Source organism: Melopsittacus undulatus, chromosome Z (assembly GCF_012275295.1).
Source record: "Melopsittacus undulatus isolate bMelUnd1 chromosome Z, bMelUnd1.mat.Z, whole genome shotgun sequence".
NCBI classification, from domain to species: domain Eukaryota; kingdom Metazoa; phylum Chordata; class Aves; order Psittaciformes; family Psittaculidae; genus Melopsittacus; species Melopsittacus undulatus.
Genome location: NC_047557.1, coordinates 103,546 through 128,628, shown reverse-complemented (window position 1 = coordinate 128,628; position 25,083 = coordinate 103,546). Strand labels below are relative to the sequence as shown.

The 25,083-nt window shown below is 47.1% G+C and overlaps 1 protein-coding gene across 7 annotated transcripts in view; it reads left to right on the top strand.

The window, feature by feature from the left end:
* The window catches only part of LOC117437924 (zinc finger protein 532), a 28,775-nt gene extending 10,814 nt beyond the window's left edge, over positions 1-17,961 (top strand). For all 7 annotated transcript variants that reach the window (XM_034072813.1, XM_034072810.1, XM_034072812.1 and 4 more), the window contains 7 exons: positions 3,419-3,600; positions 6,199-6,375; positions 9,367-9,529; positions 12,166-12,441; positions 14,035-14,147; positions 14,785-14,932; positions 15,817-17,961. In XM_034072813.1, the coding sequence (XP_033928704.1) occupies positions 3,419-3,600; positions 6,199-6,375; positions 9,367-9,529; positions 12,166-12,441; positions 14,035-14,147; positions 14,785-14,932; positions 15,817-16,311 (1,554 nt within the window). In that variant the 3' untranslated portion in view covers positions 16,312-17,961. The remainder of the gene's footprint in view (positions 1-3,418; positions 3,601-6,198; positions 6,376-9,366; positions 9,530-12,165; positions 12,442-14,034; positions 14,148-14,784; positions 14,933-15,816) is intronic.
* The last annotated feature ends 7,122 nt before the right edge of the window (positions 17,962-25,083 follow it).

The following is a 25,083-nucleotide window of genomic DNA, read 5'->3' as shown; positions in this document are numbered from 1 at the left end:
TGAACAGTGTCTAATGGCTGACTGTGAGTATGTTCTGCAGTAGCTCGTGTCAGTAACAGGTTTTTAGCTTTGCTGGTACTTACTGGTCTTAGATGTCTCTTTTGTGATAGGTCAGTTAGGTGTGATACACTCCAGTAGTCTTCATGAAAACTCTGCTCTTCTTGGTCCTATAAAATCAAGCAATTAAGAAGGCATTAAGGTAAAGCAAGAGGATGAGAAGCAGAGAAGTACACTGAGCATAGGTTGGGAGCGTGAGGTAAGGATAGAAAGGAAACACTAGGGAAGAACAAAGTGATGGACTCACTTTCTGTGGGGCTTTTTTGGTAGGAGCAGGTGAACTGAACAGGTTTGTAGAAAGCCCTTTTGCCCTTCCCTGGTGCTTTTGCCCTGTTGCTGTTGCCCTGCTAGGTGCTGTTTGTCTTGGTGACTTACTACAGCAGAACAACTGAGATTGTCCAAGTACAAGTGCAGTTAGGGGGAAAGGTGAGTGTGGGTACACAGGGGCTGCTGGTCAGGGAGGAACTGATGCAGGAACAAGGCCTGAACCTTGGCTTCCTAGGCTGTGATTGCAGGTTTAAGTCACAGAACAAAAAAGCCTTGTTGCTGCAAAGCACTGGGGTAAAAGAAGCTGTTTTCCTCTGGTTCCATTTTCAAAGAACACTTAATAAATGTAGTTGTAAATGTTCCTTATTGAAATACCCTCTTCAGAACTGTTGTTCTTAGTCCTTTTCATGGATCAACCAGCAGGTTTCAGTTCTGTGGGGTTTCATGCTGTGTTTCATTACCTACCTTAGCACTGCAGCTCTGGTGGAACACCCAGCACAGGAACTGTTGAACTGCTCCCACTTCTGTTTTCCTCCCTTGGAAAACACTCCTTGGCACCAGCTTTCTGTTAAGGGCAGAAGATGGGAAGGTAGATGAGATTGATACTTTGACTTAGGAAGGAAGAATCAAGGCAAACATTTGGGTTTTGCAAACATGTACTAGGGGAAAGTTGTTCCTTGCAGCTTCCTGTTCCTTTAGTGCCCCCTCACTGCTCTGGAAATGGAAACTGCAGCCTGGTTGATGCTGTCAGTGAGCCTCAGCACTTACTTCTTGTTCTTGAACTCCTGCTGTGAGGGTAAAGTGCTTCCTTAAAACAGAGCCCTGGCAATTAAAAGATGTTCCCTATAAAGTTGTTCCCTTTCTGTTGTATTTTACTGCCATGAATATTCCCGTTAAAGGGAATGGGGGCACCTGGTGACAGGTTTCCTGCCTGAATGAAACCTTCATCTGGGTTAAAAAGGAGCAAATCTGGGCTGGTTAATGTTAATGTTGGTTTCATTTACAGCTCTTAAGTGGGACCTGCACAGCTCAGTTCCCTTCATGCTCATGGCTCTTGTGCATCTTTCTCTCCCACCTCCACCATGTTTTCTTCTAACCCTTGTATTTCTCTGGGACCCTGACTTCAGATGCAGGCAGGTGATGATTTGGTTTGGTGTGGGTTGCAATGAGGACTGGAAGTTAAGGCCCTCTTAAGCCCAAAACACAATGGGAAGCAAACCTGCTGCCTTTCCCTCTAGATGCTTCTTGTTCTGCTGTTGCCAGCTGGAATGAGACATTTTACTGTAGCAAAGTACCAAACCAGTGGCCTTAACAAACAGCTCCAGTGAGGGAGACAGTTCAAAACCCTGCAGAGTTAGTTAGGCAAAGCCTTCCCAGGGGTAGTAAATGTACCTGTGCTACCTGCTGGCTGGCAGCAGTGCTGATACTGAACCTGACTGTGAGTGGTGGTAGCTTGTCTTTGCTTAACTGCCTCAGGACATTGGGATGGAGGCTGCATTCACAAAGTGAACCATGCAGAAACACACTTCTTGCCCATGTGCCTGACCACAACATGCTCTATGTTAACATTCCTGCTTCAAATGACTCCTAAAACAAGAATCCAAGCATGTGCATGCAGCCTCAAACAGAAAGCATTCAGATGATGTGATTGTGGGAAAGAGTAAGAACAGGGTGCACAGGTGAACAAGAACAAGCAGTAATAGTGTAAATTGCTAAAGCAATCGAGATCTAGACTTCAGTATTAAAGAGTATTGTGCAATAAAGACCATGAAGGATTTCCCTTCCATCTCTGGAGTTAGTGTCTCCTCTTGACTGAATGGATGGGTTAGTTTTTCCTGGCAGGGTTGCTAGTACTGGTAAGTCAGACTCCTGTGAAAGCTGTTAGTAACTGTTCCTTCTGCAGTGGTAGATTCTGCTGTTACATGGTCTGGATCTTCGTGGGTTTAAGAGGGATTTAAATGAGTCACCTGAACTGGGAGGACTGTTTTCAGTGAAACTTCTGCCATAGCAAAGGGTTTTCTCCTGGTTGTTGCTTTCAGGGTTTCTTCCTGCCTGGGTTAGTGAATCATCTGATGCAGCTCTGCAGATCTTGTTCTGTTCTCTGTTCCTGCCTGACACAGTCCCATGTTAAATAACACCTGTATCCTGAAGGAGTCTTGGGTTTGTTTCAATGTGCTTAAGTCACTTGTGTGAGTCATAAGTCCCAGGTCATAAATAATATTATTATTAGAGCCTTACAAAGTAAAATCTTCTGAAGTTGAGTTAAAGTCTGACTGTGCAAAGGCCTTTTTGTACTTGCCTTGGAGAGCAGGAGTGTTTCTGTTGGTCAGTGAAGCAGCTTCCATAAGCAAAGCACAGCTCTGGATTTAGGGATGTATTCCTGTAAATGGAACTTTTACAGGTTTGGGCCTTTGTGCCCTGCAGTGATGGGAAGAACTCTGTGTTCCATCCCCAGAGCACCCAGAGAGTGTCAGTGTTTGGGCAGATGGTCAGCATGCAGGTTTCCATCATGCCCAATGCAGATGTTGTATTCCAGCCTGTGAAGTACATTCTGCAATCAGCTGTGCCTGGCAATAGTCCATTTAGTGGCATTGTGGCTGTTGCCATAAGGATTCCTCAGGAGCAGGGATGGGAGGAGTGAAGCCAGCGTATGTGGTGCTCTGGTTTGTACTTGGTGCTGCACTGAACTGAAGCCATAAGGTTTGATGCTGGAGTTGTACCCAGGCCCTTTGCACTGTTAAGTACTTAAACCAACAGGCACCTCCCATGGTCAGTGGTACCTGGAGAGCTCTGTTGTGCCAGAATGGCCCAGGATGCCAACGTGTCAGGTGCCAGGAGAGCCTGTACTTACACCTGCCTGTGGTCAGTGGTACCTGGAGAGCTCTGCTGTGCCAGAATGGCCCAGGATGCCAACGTGTCAGGTGCCAGTGTGTGCCAGCTCTGTCCCTCCAGGAGAGCCTGTACTTACACCTGCCTGTGGTTCACATCCCAGGCGTAACCTTTAACCTTGTATTTGCTGTATTACAGTGTGTGACACAAGACGTGTGTAGCTGAAGCAAACCTTTTGTTTCATCTATTTTGGTTTATCGTTTAGAAGACATGCAATATCTGCCAGATGCTGCTTCCTAACCAGTGCAGTTTTGCATCACACCAGAGAATTCATCAGCATAAATCTCCATACACGTGTCCTGAATGTGGAGCAATCTGCAGATCTGTCCACTTCCAGACTCATGTCACTAAGAACTGCCTGCATTATACCCGAAGAGTTGGTTTTCGGTCAGTATAATGATTCCTTTTGTTGTCAATTTATGTCTAATTTCTGCTTCTAAAAGTGATTTTCCATTTTCATAAGCACTGTTTGTAGAATGCAGCTCCATGGGGTTGAGGTTGTCACGGCAACAATGCTATCAGTCCTCCAGAGCTTGGAATAAATGCCACATTAGGATCCTGCTTGGTTTGGGGCATCCACTTCTGTATGCTATTAAATCAGAATATCAGCTTATCTCGTCCCTCATCACATGTCAGACTCAGGGCTTCACAGCAGAGAATTCAGATGTATTCTCCTCATTTCAGGTCCTTGTGAGTTTTCTGGAAGACACTGAAGTTTAGGTTGTTCTCTCTGGTAGAACAGTGGTTTTCAGTCTTGAGAGCCAGGAGGTTCTGTGGAGATGCTGATGGGTACACTGCATCTCTCTGGTTGCTCTCCTTCCTATGGGAGGTCAAGGTTCCTCAGCTCCACACTGCTTGAAGTGACCTTTCTCATTCAAGCAGCCTGGCCCTTTGGTTCTTCTTTGTCACTCTTATGTTTCTCACTGAGAAAGGGGCTCAGAGACATTCCATGGGGATGTTCAGTTTGGCAAGGCTTGAAAACCTGGTTTATGTGAGGAGCTCTCACACTGCATGGCAGCACTGCTGACACCTTCCCACCTCAGCCTGCTGATGGAGAAGGGTGACCTACAGTCAGGTGCCACAGGTTCCTTTGCTGGGGTGGCTGGGGAGGGAGCACATGGACTGCATTGAACCAGCATTGACAGGCTGCTTCCAGGCTGAATCCGTGGCCTGACCCAGCTCTGTAGTTCTTTGGGTTCTCCCAAGCCACAGTCTGTCTTGTCCTCATTGCTTACATCTGCCTCCTCCACACACTCCCTGCTGGTTGGTGTCTCTAGTTCATACACAGAATCACCTCCAGGACTCCTGGCCTGCCCCAGCAACACCACAACACTCAAATCCTTCACTGGGAGCTGTAAACTGGCCAAGATGAGCCATCCACATCATGTCACACCAAGTCAGAACTTCTCTGTGTGGTGAGATGACCCCAGGGTACCAAGACAAAGCTGGGAAGGTTAATGTCTTCATCCTTGGGCTCCTCAGCATCTCCTTATCCCCATGGAGCATTCACCTGTGGAACAGCATAACCTGCCTTTCCAAAGGAGTCCAGTCTGATTCCAGACATTCAGTTGTCTGAACAAACCTTTCAACCTACAGTTTAATTGCACCCTTCCAAGGTGGAACAAGGAAGCTGTTGCAGGCCTGGAAAGGAAGGTTGGTCCTTCAGAACTGCTGTAATACACAGTGGTGAATGCTGAGGACCGTTTATTGTGCCACATCACAAGAGAATAAAGCCCAAACCATGGGATGGGAAGGTGGGAAAGGCAACCCTGCTCTCTTGAGGTGACAGCACAGGGGTAGACCTGTGGAGGATCTTGTACCACTAAAATGTTCATCTCTATGTAAGTAGGGAAGATCTTAAGAAAGAAAAGGACCATTTACTTGAGGAATGCATTGGTGAGCAGAGACTAGCTAGATAGGAACTTAGTTAATGGCATTAAGTGTGTAAACGTAGTGCTCAGACAAGAAAGGATAATGTTCATAACATCCAAAGGAATGAATGGGATTCTTGAATGCAATGTACATCTATTTCCTGCTTCTTGCCATCACCAGGGCATTGAAATAGTACCAACAAACAATGGGAGTTATATGACAACAATACATGACCACCACCACCATAGATGCCCAAATGCAAATGCTGGGAGGGTAGAGAGCTGTGTTTAACCTGTAGGACTCTTCCTGCACAACCCGGTCACTAGGAATGTGTTCATGTGGGAGGTGGGTTTGTAATGACTGTTGCAGCACGTTCCAGGGCTTGGGAGCGTCCAGCACTGATGTGTGGCACTGCCAGGGGCTGCTGGGTTATGTGCTAACATTAACTCCATTTCTAACCATTTTGTTTTAGAATAGCTGCGGGAAGGTCACACGTTCTCACCAGAGCACAAGTATGTGTCTGAAAGCTGTGTCCAGAGCTGCAATCGGAGACAACTGATCTGACTGTAGCCATTGGGTTCAGTTGTCCTGAGCTGAAATTACTCCTTGTTCTGCTTTTCAATCCAAGCTCTCATTTGATTACATGTACAGAGAATCATTACCAATGGCTTCATTTAATCGAAGGAGGGAGATGGTGGCAATGGTTCCTAAGCGGTGTTCCCTGTTGGTGGTAGCTGCTCTGGGGTGTACCTCTCACAGCCCTTTGCATGTCACAATGCCTTCTGTAAAACCGAATGTGCAGCGGATTGAAGCATTCCTTCACAATCAATAGCCTATCCCTGTGTCTGTTTGTTGTAACCCAGAACCCACGTTCTGACTGTATCTCTTGGATATTCAGATTGAACTGGGGAACTCTCTATTTCCTTACTTTGTGCTATGAAATCTGTTCATGTTGATTCTGACTGGCTGGTTTGAATGACAGCAGAACGCAGATTGATGCAGTTGTATATATGTGTTTATCTCTGGCACTTGCTTGCAAATCAGTGTTGATTCCGTTTCGTTCAGTACTGCTTTGGGCTAGGCTGAACTGACTCTTCTCCGCTCTCTTTGCAGCTGCCTGCATTGCAATGTTGTATACTCTGATGTGGCGGCCCTCAAGTCTCATATTCAAGGTTGTCACTGTGAAGTCTTTTACAAGTGTCCTATCTGTCCCATGGCATTTAAATCTGCTCCCAGCACACACTCCCATGCCTACACACAACACCCTGGTATCAAGATAGGCGAACCAAAGTAAGCAAAATTAATCTTCTACTGCACTTGCCTGCCTTTTAATACTGTCAAATTGCATTCTGTTGTGTGCCTGTGACCCTTACAAGCAGCAGTTTGTTGGGGGGGTCTGTGTCATGATCTCAGGGGGTTGCAGGTTACTTGGTGAGGGTAATGACACAGCAATGGCAGTTCTGGAAGCAGTGGTGCTCAGAACAGCTGGTTGGAAGGGGGGGAAGTGATGGTTCTTGTTTCCTGTTGCATGCTCACAGACACTGAGGGGAATGGGAATACTGGTGCTGTCAGTGCCATCAGTCATGTGCTGGTGTGGAAGTGGCAGCTGTGGTCCCTGGGCTGACCTCGGGTGATGCTCATGGGCTGTTCTGTGGCCAGGCAGCTGCTCCCTGCTCCAGTGGTGGTTTCCCTGCAGGGTCTGTTCTCTTCCTGTCCACTCCACTTTGTTTCAGGGAAGCTGTTTGGTTTGGGAGTGGGGAGTTTGCTTGTTGCTTCCTAAGGCAGTCGTGTCCCAAGGAGAGCAGCTCCAGTGTGGTACAAAGGGAAAGGTGCCAGCTTTAAACCTCCTCCAGCCTCACCTCTCAAATCACAGCACATGCTATTCATAGAGCTGTTTATAGAGGCTTTTTCCAATAGGTACTCTCATGTTCCTGGATTAAAGCAGAACTAATTCCACTTTGTAGGAAAGTTGTGCTTAAAGGGGGTTACTGAAATGTTAGCACAGGCACAGGTTGGAACTCAGCTTCAGGGTCTCTGTTTTAAAGGCAGGTGCTGATGCATGTGAAAGCTGGGCTCCACATCTCAGCCTGGTGCCTTCTCCTTGCAGACCTTGTTCTGTCTCCTTTCTCCTCTGTTGCTACAAGTGCAGTACTGAGAGTAAAGTGCTTCACTCCATGTTGTGTCTCCAGTGCACAGAGCACATTGGTGCATCTTTCCTCATAGGGCAGAAGGTTTCTTGGTGTGGGCTTGGATCTGCTGAGCTGTTTCTCAGCAGCTACTACTGTAGTGTAATAACACATCATAGAATCCATAGCTGAGTGTTCCTCTTCAAATTAGCCATTTTTAATCAAGATGCTGCCTTAAGTGCAGGTAGGATTTTCCCATTCTTCCCAGTGTTGGAGCTGTTTTCCTCCTTTTCACAGCCATGTCTAGGTAGTACCAACACCCAAGATGCTCTGTGATGAGGTCCCTTGATCTCCACTGAAGGAGGGTGCAGCAGCCTTCTGTGTTTGGCAGTGGGGAGCTCTTGAGCTGTAAGTGAATGTGTCAGGGTCTGACCTTGAACTTGAGCTCACACTTCACCTGCAGGCAGAGGTTGTTGGCTCTGCATGGCCATGGATGGGGGAAGGATCATTCCTTCTGTCCCATGAGCAGGCAGAGGCCAGGCTGGCCCTGGGGGACTCATCACTGCTGTTCCCAGGAAGGGGCCTCCTGGTAAATGGCTCCTTGCCTCCGGCATTGACGGGAACTGTGCAGTTTCCAATCACATTACAAACGGTTGGTTCAGGACAGAGTCAGCCTGTGCTGGATGAGAAGTGAAGTTTATGTGCAGGGATCTCAGAGGGATGAAATCAGATCCATTTAATCCAGGGAAATGGCAGCTGTCTGCTTGGGAAGCTCTTTCCTGCAGCGTTCCCAGGAGGCTACATGGGCTTAGGGGAAATCAAGGCTGGTGTGTGGCTCTCTTCTTCAGTCAGCAGTGTGACTGCATAGGAAGGGCACCAAGATAGTTCTTTTGGGGGATACTGGAAAAACCCTTGTTTATCAAGCCAGGTGATGGATGATATGTACTATACTGCTGGTACACAGGATGTTCTCCCTCATTTGCTAGAGAAGAAGCTTTGGAAGGACAAATCACATACTGTGGTGCAGAAGCTTTTGCATGCTAAGCATTTTTTGTGTGATGTGGAAGTGTGTTCCTGTGAGCTAGGATCTCTAGGTGTGCTAGGATAGTAAGGGAGTTTGTTACCTGCTGTTTGAAGTGAGAGGTGCATGGTTCCCCTGGTTGTTGCCTGTTGGACAGACACTTGGCAAGGTTCTGCTAAAATACAGTGTATTTGAGCTCACTGATGATGTTGACAGGACTTTGTGATACACAGTTTTGACTGTCATACCCATTGTCAGGGACTGTGCTCTTAGTGTCCAGTATCTACCTGCTTCTTTGTTAACTATATCTAGTTCGAAAGCACTTTGAAGTGATGTTAATGGCTGCATTGCTTCACACAGTACCAGCGTGTGAGCAGCTGCTGTGACAGTTTTAGTTACAACATTGCTATCAAAATAGGACATGTATGTGTCTGTCAGAAGTCACGTATGCTCTGAGAGAGGAAGTTGTGGTTTTGGTGGTGTCTGCATTGCTTCCATAGGCAGATCCTTAAAGGCTTGTAAGCACAAACAGGGAAATAGCAGCCTGTGAGGTTTCAGCTCCAGAGCATGGACAGAGTCCAGGCTTGGCATTCAGGCAGTTCACAGACACATACACTGCCAAAACCACATTTAACTTGAGCTCTGTTACCAGGTGTGGGGCTCTGAGCAACCTGGGCTAGTAGAAGGTATCCCTGCCTGTGGCAGGGGGTTGGAACTGGGTGAGCTTTAAGGCCCCTTCCAACCCAAACCACTTGGATGCTGTGACTGTGATTGCATTAGTCACTCCCTTCAAACCCATTGCCTTTGCAACCTGAAACAAGTATATTGTCCTTCAACTATAACGTGAGCTCAGCAACTAAAGACATTCCAGAGTATCCTAAGCAGATGTTATGTATGTAACTGCACATGCTGTTGTTTTCTGGCTTTTTGCTTGCACTTTGTAATGATTTTTTTCCCTTACTGATCCATATTTTGAATGTGGAAGATGTTTTGACTTAGTTTAATCTTAACCTTGAGGCAGTGTGAAATGATTGAAACCTGTCAGAGCTTACCTCTGCTGAGAAACAAGTTAACATCATGCTTCTTGCAAGAGATCATCGTGACTGACACTGTTTATTGTACTTCTGTTTTTAGAATAATATATAAATGCTCTATGTGTGACACTGTGTTTACTCTACAACCTTTGCTCTATCGCCACTTTGATCAGCACATTGAAAACCAGAAGGTGTCTGTTTTCAAGTGTCCAGACTGTTCTCTTCTATATGCACAGAAACAGCTTATGATGGATCACATCAAGGTGTGTAGGCATCTTCTCTTGTTTCCTTCCAAGATACCATTTGTCATGCAATATATGCTGTGAGAAACTGCTGTAAAAAGGACAGAGTGACAGGCAGAGTGCTGAAGGAGAGAGGTGGTGTTAATTCCAGGAGTCATCTGGGGATACTGTTCTCCAGTGTTCAGATGTCATATTGCACATGCTCGTCAGTGTATCTGGGGTGTAAGCACTAACTCAGGTTTGCTAGATGAATGTTGCTTTGGGTGTCCCAGGAATATCTCAGTGCATTGCATTCAACAGGCCACTTTATCAAAGTCATAACAGGGTGAAGTAGATTAACCTGATCCTAGTAGTACTGAGCCTTATTGACAGTATTCTCAGTAGGATTCCAGTTGTTAGTACCTCTGATGTTCAGAATTCCCTGGTTTCTTGCAGGGATGCAGAGGTTATTTGTGTGTGTGTCTTCCCATACAAACTGGAACACATGCAAGCCTTGGGGTTTTCTCCTGAATGCCCTTAGCACTGAAGGAGAATCACTGTTACCCCTGCACGTGAGGTGTTCCTATCACAGTCCCCTGGCTGTACTCTGCTAGCTGTGCATGTGAATACTCTGAGCTGGTCTTAGAGCCAGTCCTTAACTTGAGGAGCTTCTTTGCTTCTGAACTAGTTCACATTTACTGTAAGAATCAGCTCCCATGCCAGGGATCTCAAATGGTCCCATATTTGGCAATGCAAAGTCCTATCTTCTTGTATTGCTTCTGGTTTTAACAAAATAGGCAAATTCCCTGTATCACAGTGTGTGTCTTATTTATGTAATTGGCTTTCCTGGACTCAGGCATTAAGTATTCTTATATCTGTACCCACCTACATCTTTAAGACTGGAAAGCAACTACTGAGGACATGAAGTTAGGGTTGTTCAGCATCTCTCACTATAAAGTCATTCTCTGTTCCTTAGGATTTGGGCACTATTTAACTCTTGGCTTTAGTGTTCCATGCCAGTATTTGTACTTTACACACAGTGGGGTTTTAGCATTGTCCCTCAAGTAAATGAGAGGATTGAAACATACACCTGCACTAACAGTATTCCTGCTGTTACTCAGAACTGTTGGATGCGTGTATAGCAGTATGGACAGCAGCAGCAGTTAAGGGGGGATGCAATGAGCAGTAACAGGGGCTCGATAAGAACACAAAAGGGCTCAGGAGAGGAGGAGTGCCACAGCTCACCTGGTACCAGACATAAGGCATCAGGGCAGAGAAGACCAGGCTGAAGGCAGAACACAAAGGGATAAGCAAGCAGCCCAGGAGGAGGAAGATAACCTGGAGCTGTGTTTCTGGTTGGCAACATCTTCTCTTGCTACAGAAACCTGTAAGAGCCAGTGAGTGAGTGGCTGGGCTGGAGGTGAAGCAGTCCCAGCTCTGTGGTCTGTGCTGTGGGCACTGGGACCCTGTGTTGTGCTTCAATACTTCTGTTTATTTTCAAGTAAGAAACTGAATTCCAACTATTGTGTGTAAAAGACACTTGGGAAGTTGAGCACTAACACTTCACATGCTGCAGGTTGAGCCTGGGGGATCTCAGTTGGCTGGAAGTGTAGGGAGCTTCCTCCTCCCTGCCCTGTGCCGCTTGCTCTTGCCTGGTGCACTGGGATACCAAAGGCAGCCTCTTCCTCTACTACACAGCTTCACTTGGTTCCCAGAGCCACTCACTTGGCCCTGGGTGCTTCACTTTTTAATAACATTTCTTCTGTTTAGCAAGTGTTAAATGGAAGAACATGTTCTGCAGATCAGGTTGATATTTGCTAGAGAGCTAGAGGGTAGTCCCAGGAGCCACAGGATATACAGAAGTATGTGATACTGAAGAATAGAGCTGGAGTATCAGATTTGTATTCTTACATTCTCAGAACCAAGAATGTATTGAAAGGTTTTTGTTTCTGAGGTTACCTGTGGGGGAAATAGTTAGGTCTGGAATGGCTTCTTACTCCTGCTTTACTTAACATGAAATGAAGAAGCCAGTGAGGAAGGATCACTGTGTCAGAGCTGCAGGGTGCTTGTCAGACACCCTTAGCTGTGCCCTGGCCTTGGGGACCACCTTTGGTTCTAAGGACCCTGAGTTAGGGTACTTACTAACCTGAGCATGGAGTAGGACAGGGCTCACCCCAGCATCAGCATAAAATAATACATCCTGACTGATAGACTTGTTTCATCTTTGCCTTTTCTTGTCTTATTTACCAATGTGCCCAGTCAAAATGTGACAGTAAAACCTTTCCTTCTTGGAAATCTCTAGTCATGTAGTTTGAAATGAGGATGCTCAACTAATGTTAGGTAAGTAAAGTGAGAATTAAACTTAGCATAAAGGACTGTTCAGCCCTTTTCCCTCCTTATGAAGCAGCAGTTTAAACTGAACCTACAAAGTCTGTTTTGTGTGTGTGTGAAAACATCTAGGCACGGAGAAAACCTCTCTGTAGCTACAGAGGCTGTACATTAGTGCTGGCTTATTTCTCTTTACGCCAAGCCTCTGACTTAGTCATGTTTAAGTTAAGAATATCACCTGACAGTAGCATGGCAAAGAAGTAAATGAGCTTTGGGTTCAGAGGGTCTTTCATCTTGTCCATACAACTGTTACACCTATGTTAGTTTTGTCCTCCTCTCTTTCATTCCAGTCTATGCATGGGACTCTGAAAAGTGTGGAGGGGCCACCAAACCTGGGGATAAACCTGCCTCTCAGCACTAAACCCACAACCCAGAACGCTGCCAGCAACAAAGAGGACACAAAATCTCTCAATGGCCCAGAGAAGCTGGAGAAGAAATCTCCTTCTCCCATGAAGAAAGCAGAGCCTAAGAAGGTGGCGAATCCTGGCTGGACCTGCTGGGAGTGTGACAGGCTCTTCACGCAGAGGGATGTGTACATCTCCCACATGAGGAAAGAACATGGGAAGGTAAAGGAGGAATATTCTGTGCATTGAACCTGAACTAGGAAGTGTTTTTGCAAATAACCCTTTAAGTTCCATTGTTGTTCTCTGATCTTGGAGCTACTTCATCTCCCTCTCTTTGGCTGCTTAGTTTTTGCTATTTCCTGTAGTCCAAATGCTATACTAGCAAACAGAACTAGATGCACTTCACTCTTCACACAAGCTCCCTGTGCAACTGTCCCTTCAGAGTGAGCTGGAGAATGCCATCCAGCCCGATCACACCCACAGCAAAGTGCAGAGGACGTGTAGAATAAGCTTAGTAACACACTGATAATGCTTGCTAAATATTAGTTTGAAGTATGTCTCATTCTAGCTCTGATGTTTAATAAGAATGTCAAGTGCTACATCAAGAGCAGCACTTATGAAACAGTGGATGGGTAACTGTGGCCCTCAAACACTGGCCCAAAGCCTGTTTCATTGCTTACATTTAGGTGCTATTTTTATCCCTATTCCAGCAGTTCCTCAGACAGGACAGGAGGCAGTATGTATATATATATATATATATATATGTTAAATTGAGAAGAAATACAACTCCAAGTCTCTCAGAAATGGGTGATAAAAGGCAGTTGCTATGTTCCTTCCAGACCTCTCAACAGTTGTTAGCTTTCAGAGTTCCTATATTCAAACCCTAAACTTTTATGGATGCATTTTACTGTAGAAAGACTAGAAATGAGCATAAGATAACCAAGAAGGTCACATGGGTCTAACAAAGAATGGGATGAATCCATAGGCTGGTTTTCCCAAGGATGATGGCTACAGTTAAATGCTCTAAACTGAGCTCTGCAGGATGTGCTACAAACTTCATTCAAGCAGTGCAGGAGCTATTCACAAAACCCATTCTCATGCAATGTATTTGAAGTTAATGGTTTCCAACCTCTAATTGGTGCTCCTGCAGGACCAGAGCACCCTCCTTAGCACCTTCCACAGCTTGTTGGGAATGTCTGCATGCACAGACAGACAGACTGACCTTTCCTTATGCTCTTCCTGAGCTGTTGAAGCCAATCCAGCTGTAGGTAGGAAGATTGTAGCCCCCTTAGTGTGTCTCTGCATGATCTTGTAAGTGCTGTTTAAAATAACAAGCACAAAGCTATTAGCCAGACAAAGGGAGGCTCCAACAAGTCTGTACAGCTCCTGGCTTGGCCAGGTAGGCAGGTGCTGAGCTTCCCAGGATTGGTAACTAATGCATCCCAAATCCTAGTTGGGTCTGTCCAGGGTTTTCCAACGATTTCAGAGCAAGTGTGGTGGTGTGGATGGTTTCCCCAGTGCTCTCACAAGGATTGGCTCCTATGGAGCACTGGGAATAAGCCCAATGCAGAATGTATTCATTCATGCAGTGGCATCATTGGCTATGCACTGTGTGTACACACTGTCAGGTTCTCACCTTGAACAATTTAAGAGCAAAATATGTTGGTCCTTTGACTTGTGCAGCATTGCTGTAGGAGTGGTGTCCCTTGCAGGTCTGCTACCAGCACTGGTGAGTTCCATGTCAGCAAAGGCTTTGACACATGCACTGCTTTTACTGAGTGTTTTAATTCATGCTTTTCTCTCCTTTTTCTCAAGCAAATGAAGAAACATCCATGTCGACAGTGTGATAAATCTTTCAGTTCATCCCACAGTTTGTGTCGGCACAACCGGATCAAGCACAAAGGCATCAGGAAGGTTTACACCTGCTCGTAAGTTCTACTTCCATTTACGTAGAAACAGAGTAGAAACCAACAAGAAACCCTGTTAGTGTCATTTAGTTCTTGGTTCTATAAAAACCATTGTCCCATTCATCCAAATGGAGGTGGGTATTTAGATACACAGCTCAAACTACTGAGGCTCTCCTGCCTGCATAAAGCATAGCAGGCTGCTGAGAAGGCAGGTACCTGCAGTCAGCCTTTCAGGGCCTTTGGCAAGCAAACCCAAAGCTTCCCTGAGACAAGGCACCACACAGACTTCTGTTTGTCTCTTCATACATAGCCTGGTGTGTATGTGCATGCTGTGGAGTTGTTTGGAATTCTGGGAAGGAGGCTGCAGCAGCTGTCTGTGGCTGCAATCATAGTGCTCTGTGGTAGCACAGTCTGTGCTGTCTAACAGAACACCCAGTGCTGTGGGAACATGAGCCTGTCATGTATAGCACAGCATTCCACCAGCCTGGCTGCTGCTGCCTGATGCAGCGGGTCCAGCAGGTTGTTCCTATAGCTTGTACTCCATGAGCTGGCAAGCCTGGCCACTATTCATCCTGGTGTATGACAAGCAGCAAGGGTCTGGGTTTTGCTGCCCTCTGAGCAGAAGAAAGCTCATTGTGGTTCTCTGGTATTTGTGTAGGCACTGCCCAGATTCAAGACGTACCTTTACCAAGCGGTTGATGTTGGAAAAGCATATCCAGTTGATGCATGGCATTAAAGACCCTGACGTGAAAGAAATGACTGAGTCAGCAAACGTGGAAGAAAGGGAAGTAAAGGAAGACACGAAGGTAATCACTTGGAAGGTTCATTCACTCACTGACAGGGGGTTTTCTGACAGTGCCTTTAATATCATGCTTTAACTTCAGGTCTGGCAGCTGGACCAGATGATATTCGTACGTCCCTGTTAGCTGAACTATTCTAGTCTGGTTTTCTGTTGATGCTGAGTGTTAGGAGGAAAGCAAATGGACAGCACTGTCCAAGACTTGTTACATGCAGAGATTAACAACATTTGCAAGTGTTTTGGGCTCTGGATGATACAGGATTTCACATGTGATGACAGCAGAGATACAAACACATCTGGGTTTTAAAGTGTACTGTTACCCTTTACATGACTGTCTTTCAGCCCCACATATTGTCATATTCAGTTTAAGTGCTGAAAACACGGCAGCTGTCTGCATTGCCTCCATAAGCACCATGGAGCTGAGCTACCTCCATAAACACCAACCTGAGCTCCTAGGATGGAGAGGATTCTTGAGGAATATTGTGACAAATAACTAGTTTAAAACACTGTGCATGTCGATTCATGCTTTAGCAATGTCAGCCTGGTTACTGACTATCAGGAGATCATCTGCCAAGTCAAATTCAGGCATGAAATCATGCTAAGTAATTACAGGGGAGTTGCAGAAGGTAATGCTGGTAAGTTCCTAGACTGATACTCTATGTTTTGCATACAGCTGAGCTCTCACCGGTGTGTGCTTGAGTGCACTTAAGCTGGCAAGCACTAATTCAGGTTTATAGAGAGCATTAGATACTGTGGTGCTCTGAGAGCTGACAAAGCAAATGTTACATGCAATGTTTTCCCTTAGCACAGGAAAGGTTTTAAGTCACCAATAGTGATGAAAAGAGCTGTGTATTTACACACTTACATGATGCACCTCCTGTGGTTTTACAGGTTCCTAGTCCAAAGCGTAAACTGGAAGAACCTGTACTGGAGTTCAGGCCTCCACGAGGTGCAATCACTCAGCCCCTGAAGAAGCTAAAGATCAATGTCTTTAAAGTTCACAAGTGTGCTGTCTGTGGCTTTACAACAGAAAACCTGCTCCAGTTCCATGAACATATTCCTCAGCACAAGTCTGACGGCTCCTCCTACCAGTGCAGGGAATGCGGACTCTGCTACACATCCCACGTCTCCCTCTCCAGACACCTCTTCATTGTACATAAGCTGAAGGAGCCTCAACCGGTGTCAAAGCAGAACGGCTCTGGGGAGGACAACCAGCAGGAGAACAAAGCCAACCACGAGGATGAGGCATCTGACAGCACAGCCTCGGACAGAAAGTGCAAAGTGTGTGCAAAGACGTTTGAAACGGAAGCGGCCTTAAACACTCACATGAGAACACATGGCATGGCCTTCATCAAGTCCAAAAGAATGAGCTCCGCTGAGAAGTGACCATTTGGGACCCAGAAGTCTCCTCCACATTGGAATACTAGGGACAGTTTTGCTACAGGAAGCTCAAGATATAACAGTGTTCACAGGACTGTTCAGGCTGTTGCAATATATTCTTCATGAAACTGTCCCCTTCACCTCATTGTCTATACCCTGGAAACCATTGAAGCAGTATTTGAGTTGAAAGAGTTTGTATATACTTAAACTAATAACTTTTCTACTCTTTGTTATGTGTTTGTATCGTACCTAGTGGCAAATTTGGGTTTTCCTGTTTGTTTCTGTTCCTTTTCTCTAGTAAGTTTCTTTTCACACAGAGTTCTGAAGGTTGGGGCAGTTCCTTCGCTTCTCATGAAGTGTTCCTTGTTTGGATGCTTCCCAAGCTGATGGAAGTGAGTCCCCTGGAGAGGAAGCAGGCTAAGGGAGACCTTACATGTGAAGAACTACATGCCTACAAAGCCAAGCTAAAGGAGCATTGCAGTGTGAGCTGCAGGCCTGGCTTGGGTGGCAACACCTCAAGAGGTGCAGACCTCTTAGAATGCTTTTGAAATTGCCCAACTTCCTGTAACATGAAGTGATTTTTAGGCCATCAGGTGCTTGTGATCAAAGCTGCCATTCTTCCAGAAGGGCTGGGCTGCTCTGGAGTTAAATAAGATGTGGTTAGAGGAACAGGTTTCTAAGGATGATATTTTTTGTCATGTAACTTATCCAGCACTCTGTAGGAGTGAGTACACAGCATTATCTATGTTCCTGTATTGCTGGTATTGAGAGAAACCAGTTAACCCTTGCTCCAGGGGTTGGCACTGCCCAGCCCTGCTCATGCCAAACGTTCTGGTGCTCAGTGTGTGGGAACCCACAAGCATCAGGAAGTGCACCAGCCCAGGCAGCTGGTTCAGCACACGTGCTGTGTCCCTGGCTGTGCTTTCACCACCTACAACAAGGTACCGTGCTGTCCCTTTCATATAGAGTTCTCTGGGAGAGGTATATTTTTGTTTGGTTTTGCATTTTATACCTTGTATGTATCCCTAAAACAGCAATTTTGTACTTTTTTTTAAAACAACTGGTGTACATATAGATAGCTGCATGATAGCCAGTAGTAACTGTTCGGTTCCTTCACGTCTTGCTGCTGTCGGATGTTACTATACACTATGTCCATTACGACTGTATTAAACACATTTCATATGTAAATAAATGTGGAGCATTTTGCCCCAACAGATTTGTGAGATTCTGTTATTTATCATGAAATTTGAACCGTTTTAATGATGGAAGTGTTTGAAAAAACTCTGGATCCTTCTAAGCCACCTCTGTGAAACTCCTTCAGCACTCTGGAGACTGTACCGGATACATCAGTTCTGCTTCCTCTCCTCATACCCATTCTTAATTTGGTCTGTTGGTAAATGCTTGTTACCCCTTTAGAGTACCCATGTGAGTGGTTATGAGGTACTGCTCCATGCTGAAACACAGCCAGCGCCGCAGGATCTCAGTGTGCCACGTGCACTGGCCGTCACTGCCCTCTCCATTGAGTGTATACCTCCTGAACACTTGTTTGTTGATGTGCACTGTCAACTGTACAACAAATGAGTTCTCACTATGCAGAATGGTGTTTTGTATACAGTGAACAGACAATAAAAGTTACATTTTCACAGCCATCACTAATACTTTGGTTTCTTTTCCCTTTTCCCTGAGTAGCACCTGCCAAGGATGCTGTGAACAGTAACTGCTGTCAGTGTTGGTGCTGCCAGGAGGCAGATCACTGCGTTCCTGACAGGGCACATGAGCAGGATGTGGAATGGCTCTGTGCTGGTAACCCACTCCCTATGCACACAGAGCAGTGGGTGTGCAGACACAAGGCACTGCCCTGGGGTGGGTGCACACTTCACCCTGCAGCAGCAGGGCTCCCATTATTCCCAGGGCCAGCATGGAGACAAGCCCATGGCTGTAGTACTTGTGGGGCAAAAACCCACACATGGTACTTGGGACAATTTTGCTGCATCTTCACGGGGACAGGCCCTTACTTAGCAGTGGGGAAGGAACAGGATCATGAGTTTACAGTGCCTGGTGAGGCAGCATGGTGCAGCCCTTCACACTGTGAATGAGGCCACACTCAGACACTTCACAAGCATTCAATTTGCCAGCAACAAAGACACCCTTGAGGAAGGCTGAGCCACCAGCTGGAAGGAACAATGAGCCAGGGGAAGTGGGACAGCCAGGGCTGCCTCATTCCCTGCAATCAACCCCATAGGAAGCAAAAGCACTCTGCTCAGGGCAAAGCAAACCCACAGCAGGCCCTGGGGCTGTGCTGGGCATTCAGAGCCACAGAGCCCAGCTGCACGTTCAACTGAATTCATACACATTTGTGTTGTCCATGTGCATCCCCTCTAAGGCCTGCACTCTGTACCTGTCTCCTTTGTTATTGGGCATGATGCACATATGCACTGCCCACCCTGCACAGGGGTACCCTTCTGGTGCTGCTCTGGCCTTGCTCAGGGAGGTTCTGAGCCTTGCCCTGGCCAGCAGCCCTTGCAGAGGAGGCAGAGCAGAAGCTGATGTACATTACAGTTACAGATGTACACCTTGACCTGCCAAAGGCCCACGTCTCAGTTCTTAACCTCTGTGTACCTGTGGGGAGTTGAGGCCTATCTAGTTTTAAAAGGGTTTTTATATAACTCTGACCTTTTCATGCTGTTAATATTACCTTCCTCAGTACACTCAGCACACACACGCAGCTGCCAGGCCAATAATGGGACACAGAAGAACCTATTTTACTTTAAACCCTTTCTCAAATATTAGGGCAGTTCAGAAATCAACTCTGAGTATTTGAATTTCAGATTATTACTAAAAGGTTACATGTCTCAGCTCCCCAAAGGAGGACATGGAAGGGAACGGAGGGAAGAGAGAAAGAAGTACAGAACATGGCAAACACAGAGGGCACAAGTAGAGTCAACCTGCATCCCTGAGCTCCACTTACAACCTGGGTTGTGTAGCCAGTGGTGGATGGAGTAGGAGCAGGAAAGAAGGAGCTCTTCTTCCACTGCTATGGGCTGTTTTGAAGAGACCTGGCATTGGAAATGACCCAGATCCATCTGGAAAAGGAAGCACTACAGTTTTCTTCTCTGACCCCCAGGTTCCTACTTTGAAGGCAAACTGTACTGAAGCAGTAATGTGACTATTAGAATTGTATCCCTCACAGCTCTGGCCCCTGATGTGATTTGGCAGAAGCCTTTATGCAGTTCATTTATTTCATATTCTCAAATTCTACTCTTTTGTATTTTGTGGTCCTAACCCAATGGTGGGAAGATGGATCCACTGCTTTATAAGTGTTGCTGTCTCTGAGCCTGCCCACCACTCAGCTCCATTGCCACAGCTCTGCCTGCCAGATTAACACTGAAGTACAATATTTCTTAGCTGAAGTGACTGTCCCTTTCCCAGTTAAAATGCAGAGCAGCCCTTGATGAATGCACTCCAAGCAGAGGAGCTACTGTCTCAAAATAGCCCTCGGTCATTACATTTCCATACTGTTGCTGTTAGCAAAATGAGCAGAGCCCTTTATAAGCACAGAAACATCTCCATCACCAGCACCAGCATTGCTCTGGGTGCTTTACACTCGCTGAGACGTTGCCCACACATGATGTGCTTCACTCATGTAATGTCAAGCACCTTCCACATCTCAGGAAAGTCAAGGCACGAGCATCAAACAGCAGATTCTATGGCCAGAGGCCAAATTGGTCTCCACTGAACTCAGTGACAAGGGGCCAGATTGTCTTATATGGTGCTATGACTGAGGTCTTCAAGGGCCTTCACATATATAACACTTCCTAGGCAGTGTTTTACCCTCAGTTCTTCAGAGCAGATGAAGCAGATAAACAGAGTTCATTACCAGCCAGTTACTGGTGCTACACTGCTCATCTTCCAGATAACACAGTTACAGCAGAGAGAAGAGCTCATGGAAAAGTCATCACAGCTCAAGACACAGGAGAGCAGAAAACAAGAGCTGCACATAAACTTTGGAAACTGAATTAAAATGCATTGGGAAGGCAGTGACATGACCTTTCTTTTCCCTCATCACTACATCCCCATCAGCCTCTGAGTACAGCTGTGGCTCCCAGAATAGTCATGCCTCAAGCTGGAAGCAGACAGAGGTTTCCAAGGTGTTCCTGGTCTCCTGTATCACCCTCAGCCCCATCCAACCTGAGGTGAGGGAGCTTGGGTTTGTCAGAGCTCACAGACCCTTCCAGACCCAGCTGCACTTGGGCTAGGATGTTCTCTAAAGATGCTGAAAGGGAACTGATCACAGGCCAAGAGGGCAGGGGCAGATCTCTTGATTTAACCACAGATCAAGTCTGTCTCCTTGCTTCCCTACACAGGTACCCAGAGGAGATGACAGCAAACCCTTCACAGCACCAAGTCCCTATTACAAAGACATCAGCACATCAATGCCAAAAGCACACAAGAAACATTAACCTTTACTGGTAATGCTTACTACAACCCCTGAGACTGTTTCCTGCTTCACAGGAGATTCATCAGGTATTAATATCATATTGTGATGAATAAAGAAGTGATGCTCTGAGCCAACACTCCAGTACATGACTGGTGTTTCACAGGGTCCCTCCTCGTGTCACACACAGCAGCAGGGGCTCTCTGGAGCTGGATCTGCATGAGGGTTTTGGGCACATGTAGCTGTGTCTCACCATGAGCTGCAGCCCCAGGGACGGGGCAGAGGCAGCTCCAGGCTGGCTGGAGGCACAGGTAGAGCCTGGTTCACAGGACAGGAAGGGGAAGGAAAGGAATTCTGTTTCCAAAGAATCCTTTCTGAGGTCTCTCCCTGTCCAGCTAACATCTACCCTTAACACAAAGAAAGGAGTTTTACTGAGCTAAAGGGCACAGAAATCTGAATGTGATACAAACCCAACAGAAGAAACAATGGCAAAATGGGAACTGCTGTGGGAGGTATGCACTGAAAACAAAGATAAACCAGAGCCTTCCAAGCCCCAGGGGAGGGTCTGTACTTGGACTTTCTGTGACTAAAAGGTGAAGCCAGAGAGGCCCATCATAACCCCAAACGTGAAGTTCCCCATTTCCCCATTGACAGTTCAGAGTCCTACATGTTGGGTGCCCAGTTTTAAGGAGCCTTAATGAGATTTCAAAGGCAAGACATGTAGTTTGCCTGAGACCACTTGGTGTGTGGGCCAACAGAAGCAGCTGAAATTACTTCAGAAATGACTTTGAAGAGCAAAGGTGTGTGCCTGGGGCCATATTTCACACCCAGAACAAAGCCCTTCAGCACATCAGTGGATATCATGTGTGAAAATGAATGAGACTGAAGTGCTGGAGATAATGAAGCCACATGTAAACCATGCAGGGAGGAAAGAGGGGCCCAGGACTCCCTGTTGGTGCTGCAGGGGAGCTGTCAGCATTCCTGTCTTTGTTGGAACATGATTTCATGTGGAATGAGGGAACTGAGGCAGGGGTACATTTCCTCAGCTTTGTGGCTCAGCAAATGGTGTAATGATGTTTTCACTTACTTGCACTCAGATGCAACCACTCATACAGGCAGCTTAGTGCTCCAAGTATTAGAGTAATCCATAAATGGCATCCTGTTGCTTTTGGACACCACTCTGTATTACTGGCTGCTCTAACAGCCTGTTGAGCAACAGGAATGGGCAGCAGAAGAGTTCCAAATGTATTTGAAGAGTGCTCACTGAGGAAGTGAGTTCCTGCATTTCTGCTGTGCTATACTCACAGTAGCTGCAAAGGGACTCCAATGACTTTCCTTATTAACCTACATTGCTCAGCTCAGGTGCAAGGTGCTGGTTATTTGCCCATGACCAATCTCTCTGAAAACACAAATATTATCCCTAGAGCAGCACTAGGGCCTGGCTGTTTGCTAAGGTCTGGCAAATCAGCCAGAATGTCAAGAGCTACATTTTCCTGTGCACTAAGAATGAGAATCGTTTGCTAGGGGCAGAGCTCCAGCAGATCTGCTGGACAAATATTGAAGCCAAACACTCACAGGAGCGGAGGATTTCAAACCACATGTAACCTTTAATAACAGGAATCATCAGATGAGGAAAGAACAAAGGCACCAGCACAAGTGGGGGTGATTCCCAGCACCTCCCTAATGTGTTTCCCTTGTTTCACCCCGAACAATGGGTGAGTAGAAGTGTTTTCTGAGCTTTGGAACTGAAATCAATAGGCAACTGATACTAGGGCCCCAGAGTCAAGTGTGTGTATGTGCCTTGGACAAAGGGTGTCACATCTCTGTCACTTCCTAAGCACAGAGACTGCACACAGCTCTGTTTGTGTCCTCCTGTCCCCTTTGCATCAGTGAAACCCTGCAACAGCCTCAAAAAGCCTCATGATGCAGCAGCCACAAGAGAGCACAGCAAGACATCACCCAGGCCACATGCTTCCACACATAACTTCTCACACTGCTCTGGTCCATATTTCATACCTGAGTAGCAGCTCTGGAGGACTGTAGAGCATGGTTCAGTTAGAGAGCTGGGTCACAGTCACACTGCAGCACTGCACTGGGCAGCTGTTGAGCCAGGAAATCTGAAACAGTTCATGGAGAAGATACTGGTAAGTATCCCAAACAGCACAGCCAGCACAAAATAACCTTGCAAACATGTTAGAAACTTGCTTAGAACTGGATCATAGAAAAGGGTCAAATATTTACTGTTAAATGTCAACATACAATTCAATGCAAAGCTGAATCTATTCTACGTTAGTAGGAATTTGTCTGTGGCACACAATATTGTGGAACAACAGCTGGGTTTTCTTATATTAAGGTGTATGTGATATTCTACACTAAAATAATGAATTATTTTAATAGCTCAAGTGAAATGTACATCTATAACCACAAGAAATAACATAAAGATGCCATTCCAGTGGCAAAGTAATTTTAACCAAGCCTATGAACTGCAGGTCTGGACTCAGCTCTGCTACACTTATACTTTAAGTATATGTATACTTATACTGTATATATATACTTATATGTATATATACACATATACACTTATACTTTATACACTGGTATAAATCAGTGGTGTATTCAATGAGGTTCAGGTTTACTCTGGGGCAAGTGAGAATTTGGCCTCTTTTGCTTGAAAGGCACAATTCTGTGGGCAATGGGAGCAGCAAATGAACCATCAAAGACCTGAATGACTCTTGCAGTAACAAGTCTCATGTTTGCCTCATGGGTAGGAGGTAACCAAGAGCTGAACAGAACTGTGACCTTTATCATTCCTGTTCTCTGTCCTATATGGACACATCTGTAAGCTCTGCAGGACTCATAGATGTGCACGAAACCCAACACATGGCTCCAGATTCTGTGGTTCAGTCACCCACAGGATGTGATGTGAAGTCTCCCTCGCACTGAATGTGCTTCCTGACCATTTTAATCTCTAAATGAGAAACCCTCTGTTCAAAGACCAAACCCATGTCCAAGTATCCTGGACGAAGAAGCTGCTCCAGGGGAGCAGCAGCAGGACAGTCACTGGCCATCACCTACCACACATTGCAGTGGCAGATCCCACTCCTGAAGACTTCGTTCCAGAGCTCTGACCCGCAGCAGGATGAGCAGCCCCAGCCCTCGGGCTCTGCTGTGCTCTAAGCCCAGCTCTAGCACTGCTGGTCACACTGTCCCAGCTGTTTGCCTGCAGCAAACACTTCTACCCTCCTTCAGCAAACTGTTCCCGTTTATCTCAGAGCATTCCCCTGCTCTTTGCTCCCCTGCTGTGGTCTCCACTCTTTGGGCACTGGGTGAGAACTGGTCCAGTTCATCTGTTCCCAGAACACCACAAGTGCTGGGCCATGACCTGTCCCTGTGCTGCTGCCATGACCTGTCCCTGTGCTGCTGCCATGACCTGTCCCTGTGCTGCTGCCATGACCTGTCCCTGTGCTGCTGCCATGACCTGTCCCTGTGCTGCTGCCATGACCGGTCCCTGTGCTGCTGCCATGACCTGTCCCTGTGCTGCTGCCATGACCGGTCCCTGTGCTGCTGCCATGACCTGTGCTGCTGCCATGACCGGTCCCTGTGCTGCTGCCATGACCTGTCCCTGTGCTGCTGCCATGACTGGTCCCTGTGCTGCTGCGGCCGCTTCAGCCTGACAGGGCTGTTAACGGAGAGCTGGATCCCCTGCAGCCGGTGCTGCCCTGTCCGGTGCTGCCCTGTCCCGGTGCTGCCCTGTCTCGGTGCTGCCCTGTCTCGGTGCTGCCCTGTCCGGTGCTGCCCTGTCCGGTGCTGCCCTGTCCCGGTGCTGCCCTGTCCCGGTGCTGCCCTGTCCCCGGCTCCCGGTGCCGCCGCCGCCGCCGCCATGACACCCCCCTCACAGCACAGCGCCCCCTGCCGCCCGCCCGCTCCTACCCCGCCCTGCCCGGTGGCCAATGAGCTGCGCACACGCACGCCGGTCCCAGAGAGGTGTCCGTCCTCCGCCTGACTCAAACGGCAGCGCGGGGGAGGCCGGAGCCGCCGCTGTGCCGCTCACCGCACGATCCCGGCTCATCCCGCCGTGCCGTGGGGTTGTCAGCGCTCACCGAGAGCCCCTCCGGCAGCAAACCGGTCAGGCACTGCCGAGGGCAGCGGCGAAGGGCCTCGTCCTCAGGACCCTTTGCTGCGGTGCATGCTGGGAATTGTAGTTCCAGTGCCGCGCAGCATAGCGGGAGGGCCAGCAGCAGGACTACAGCTCCCAGGGTGCACTGGGCTCGTCGCGTCCGTCTCCTTCCGCTCCGGCGGCTGTTGTGGTCAGCGGTGTGTGCTGCGGCTACTTCCGCCGCGGT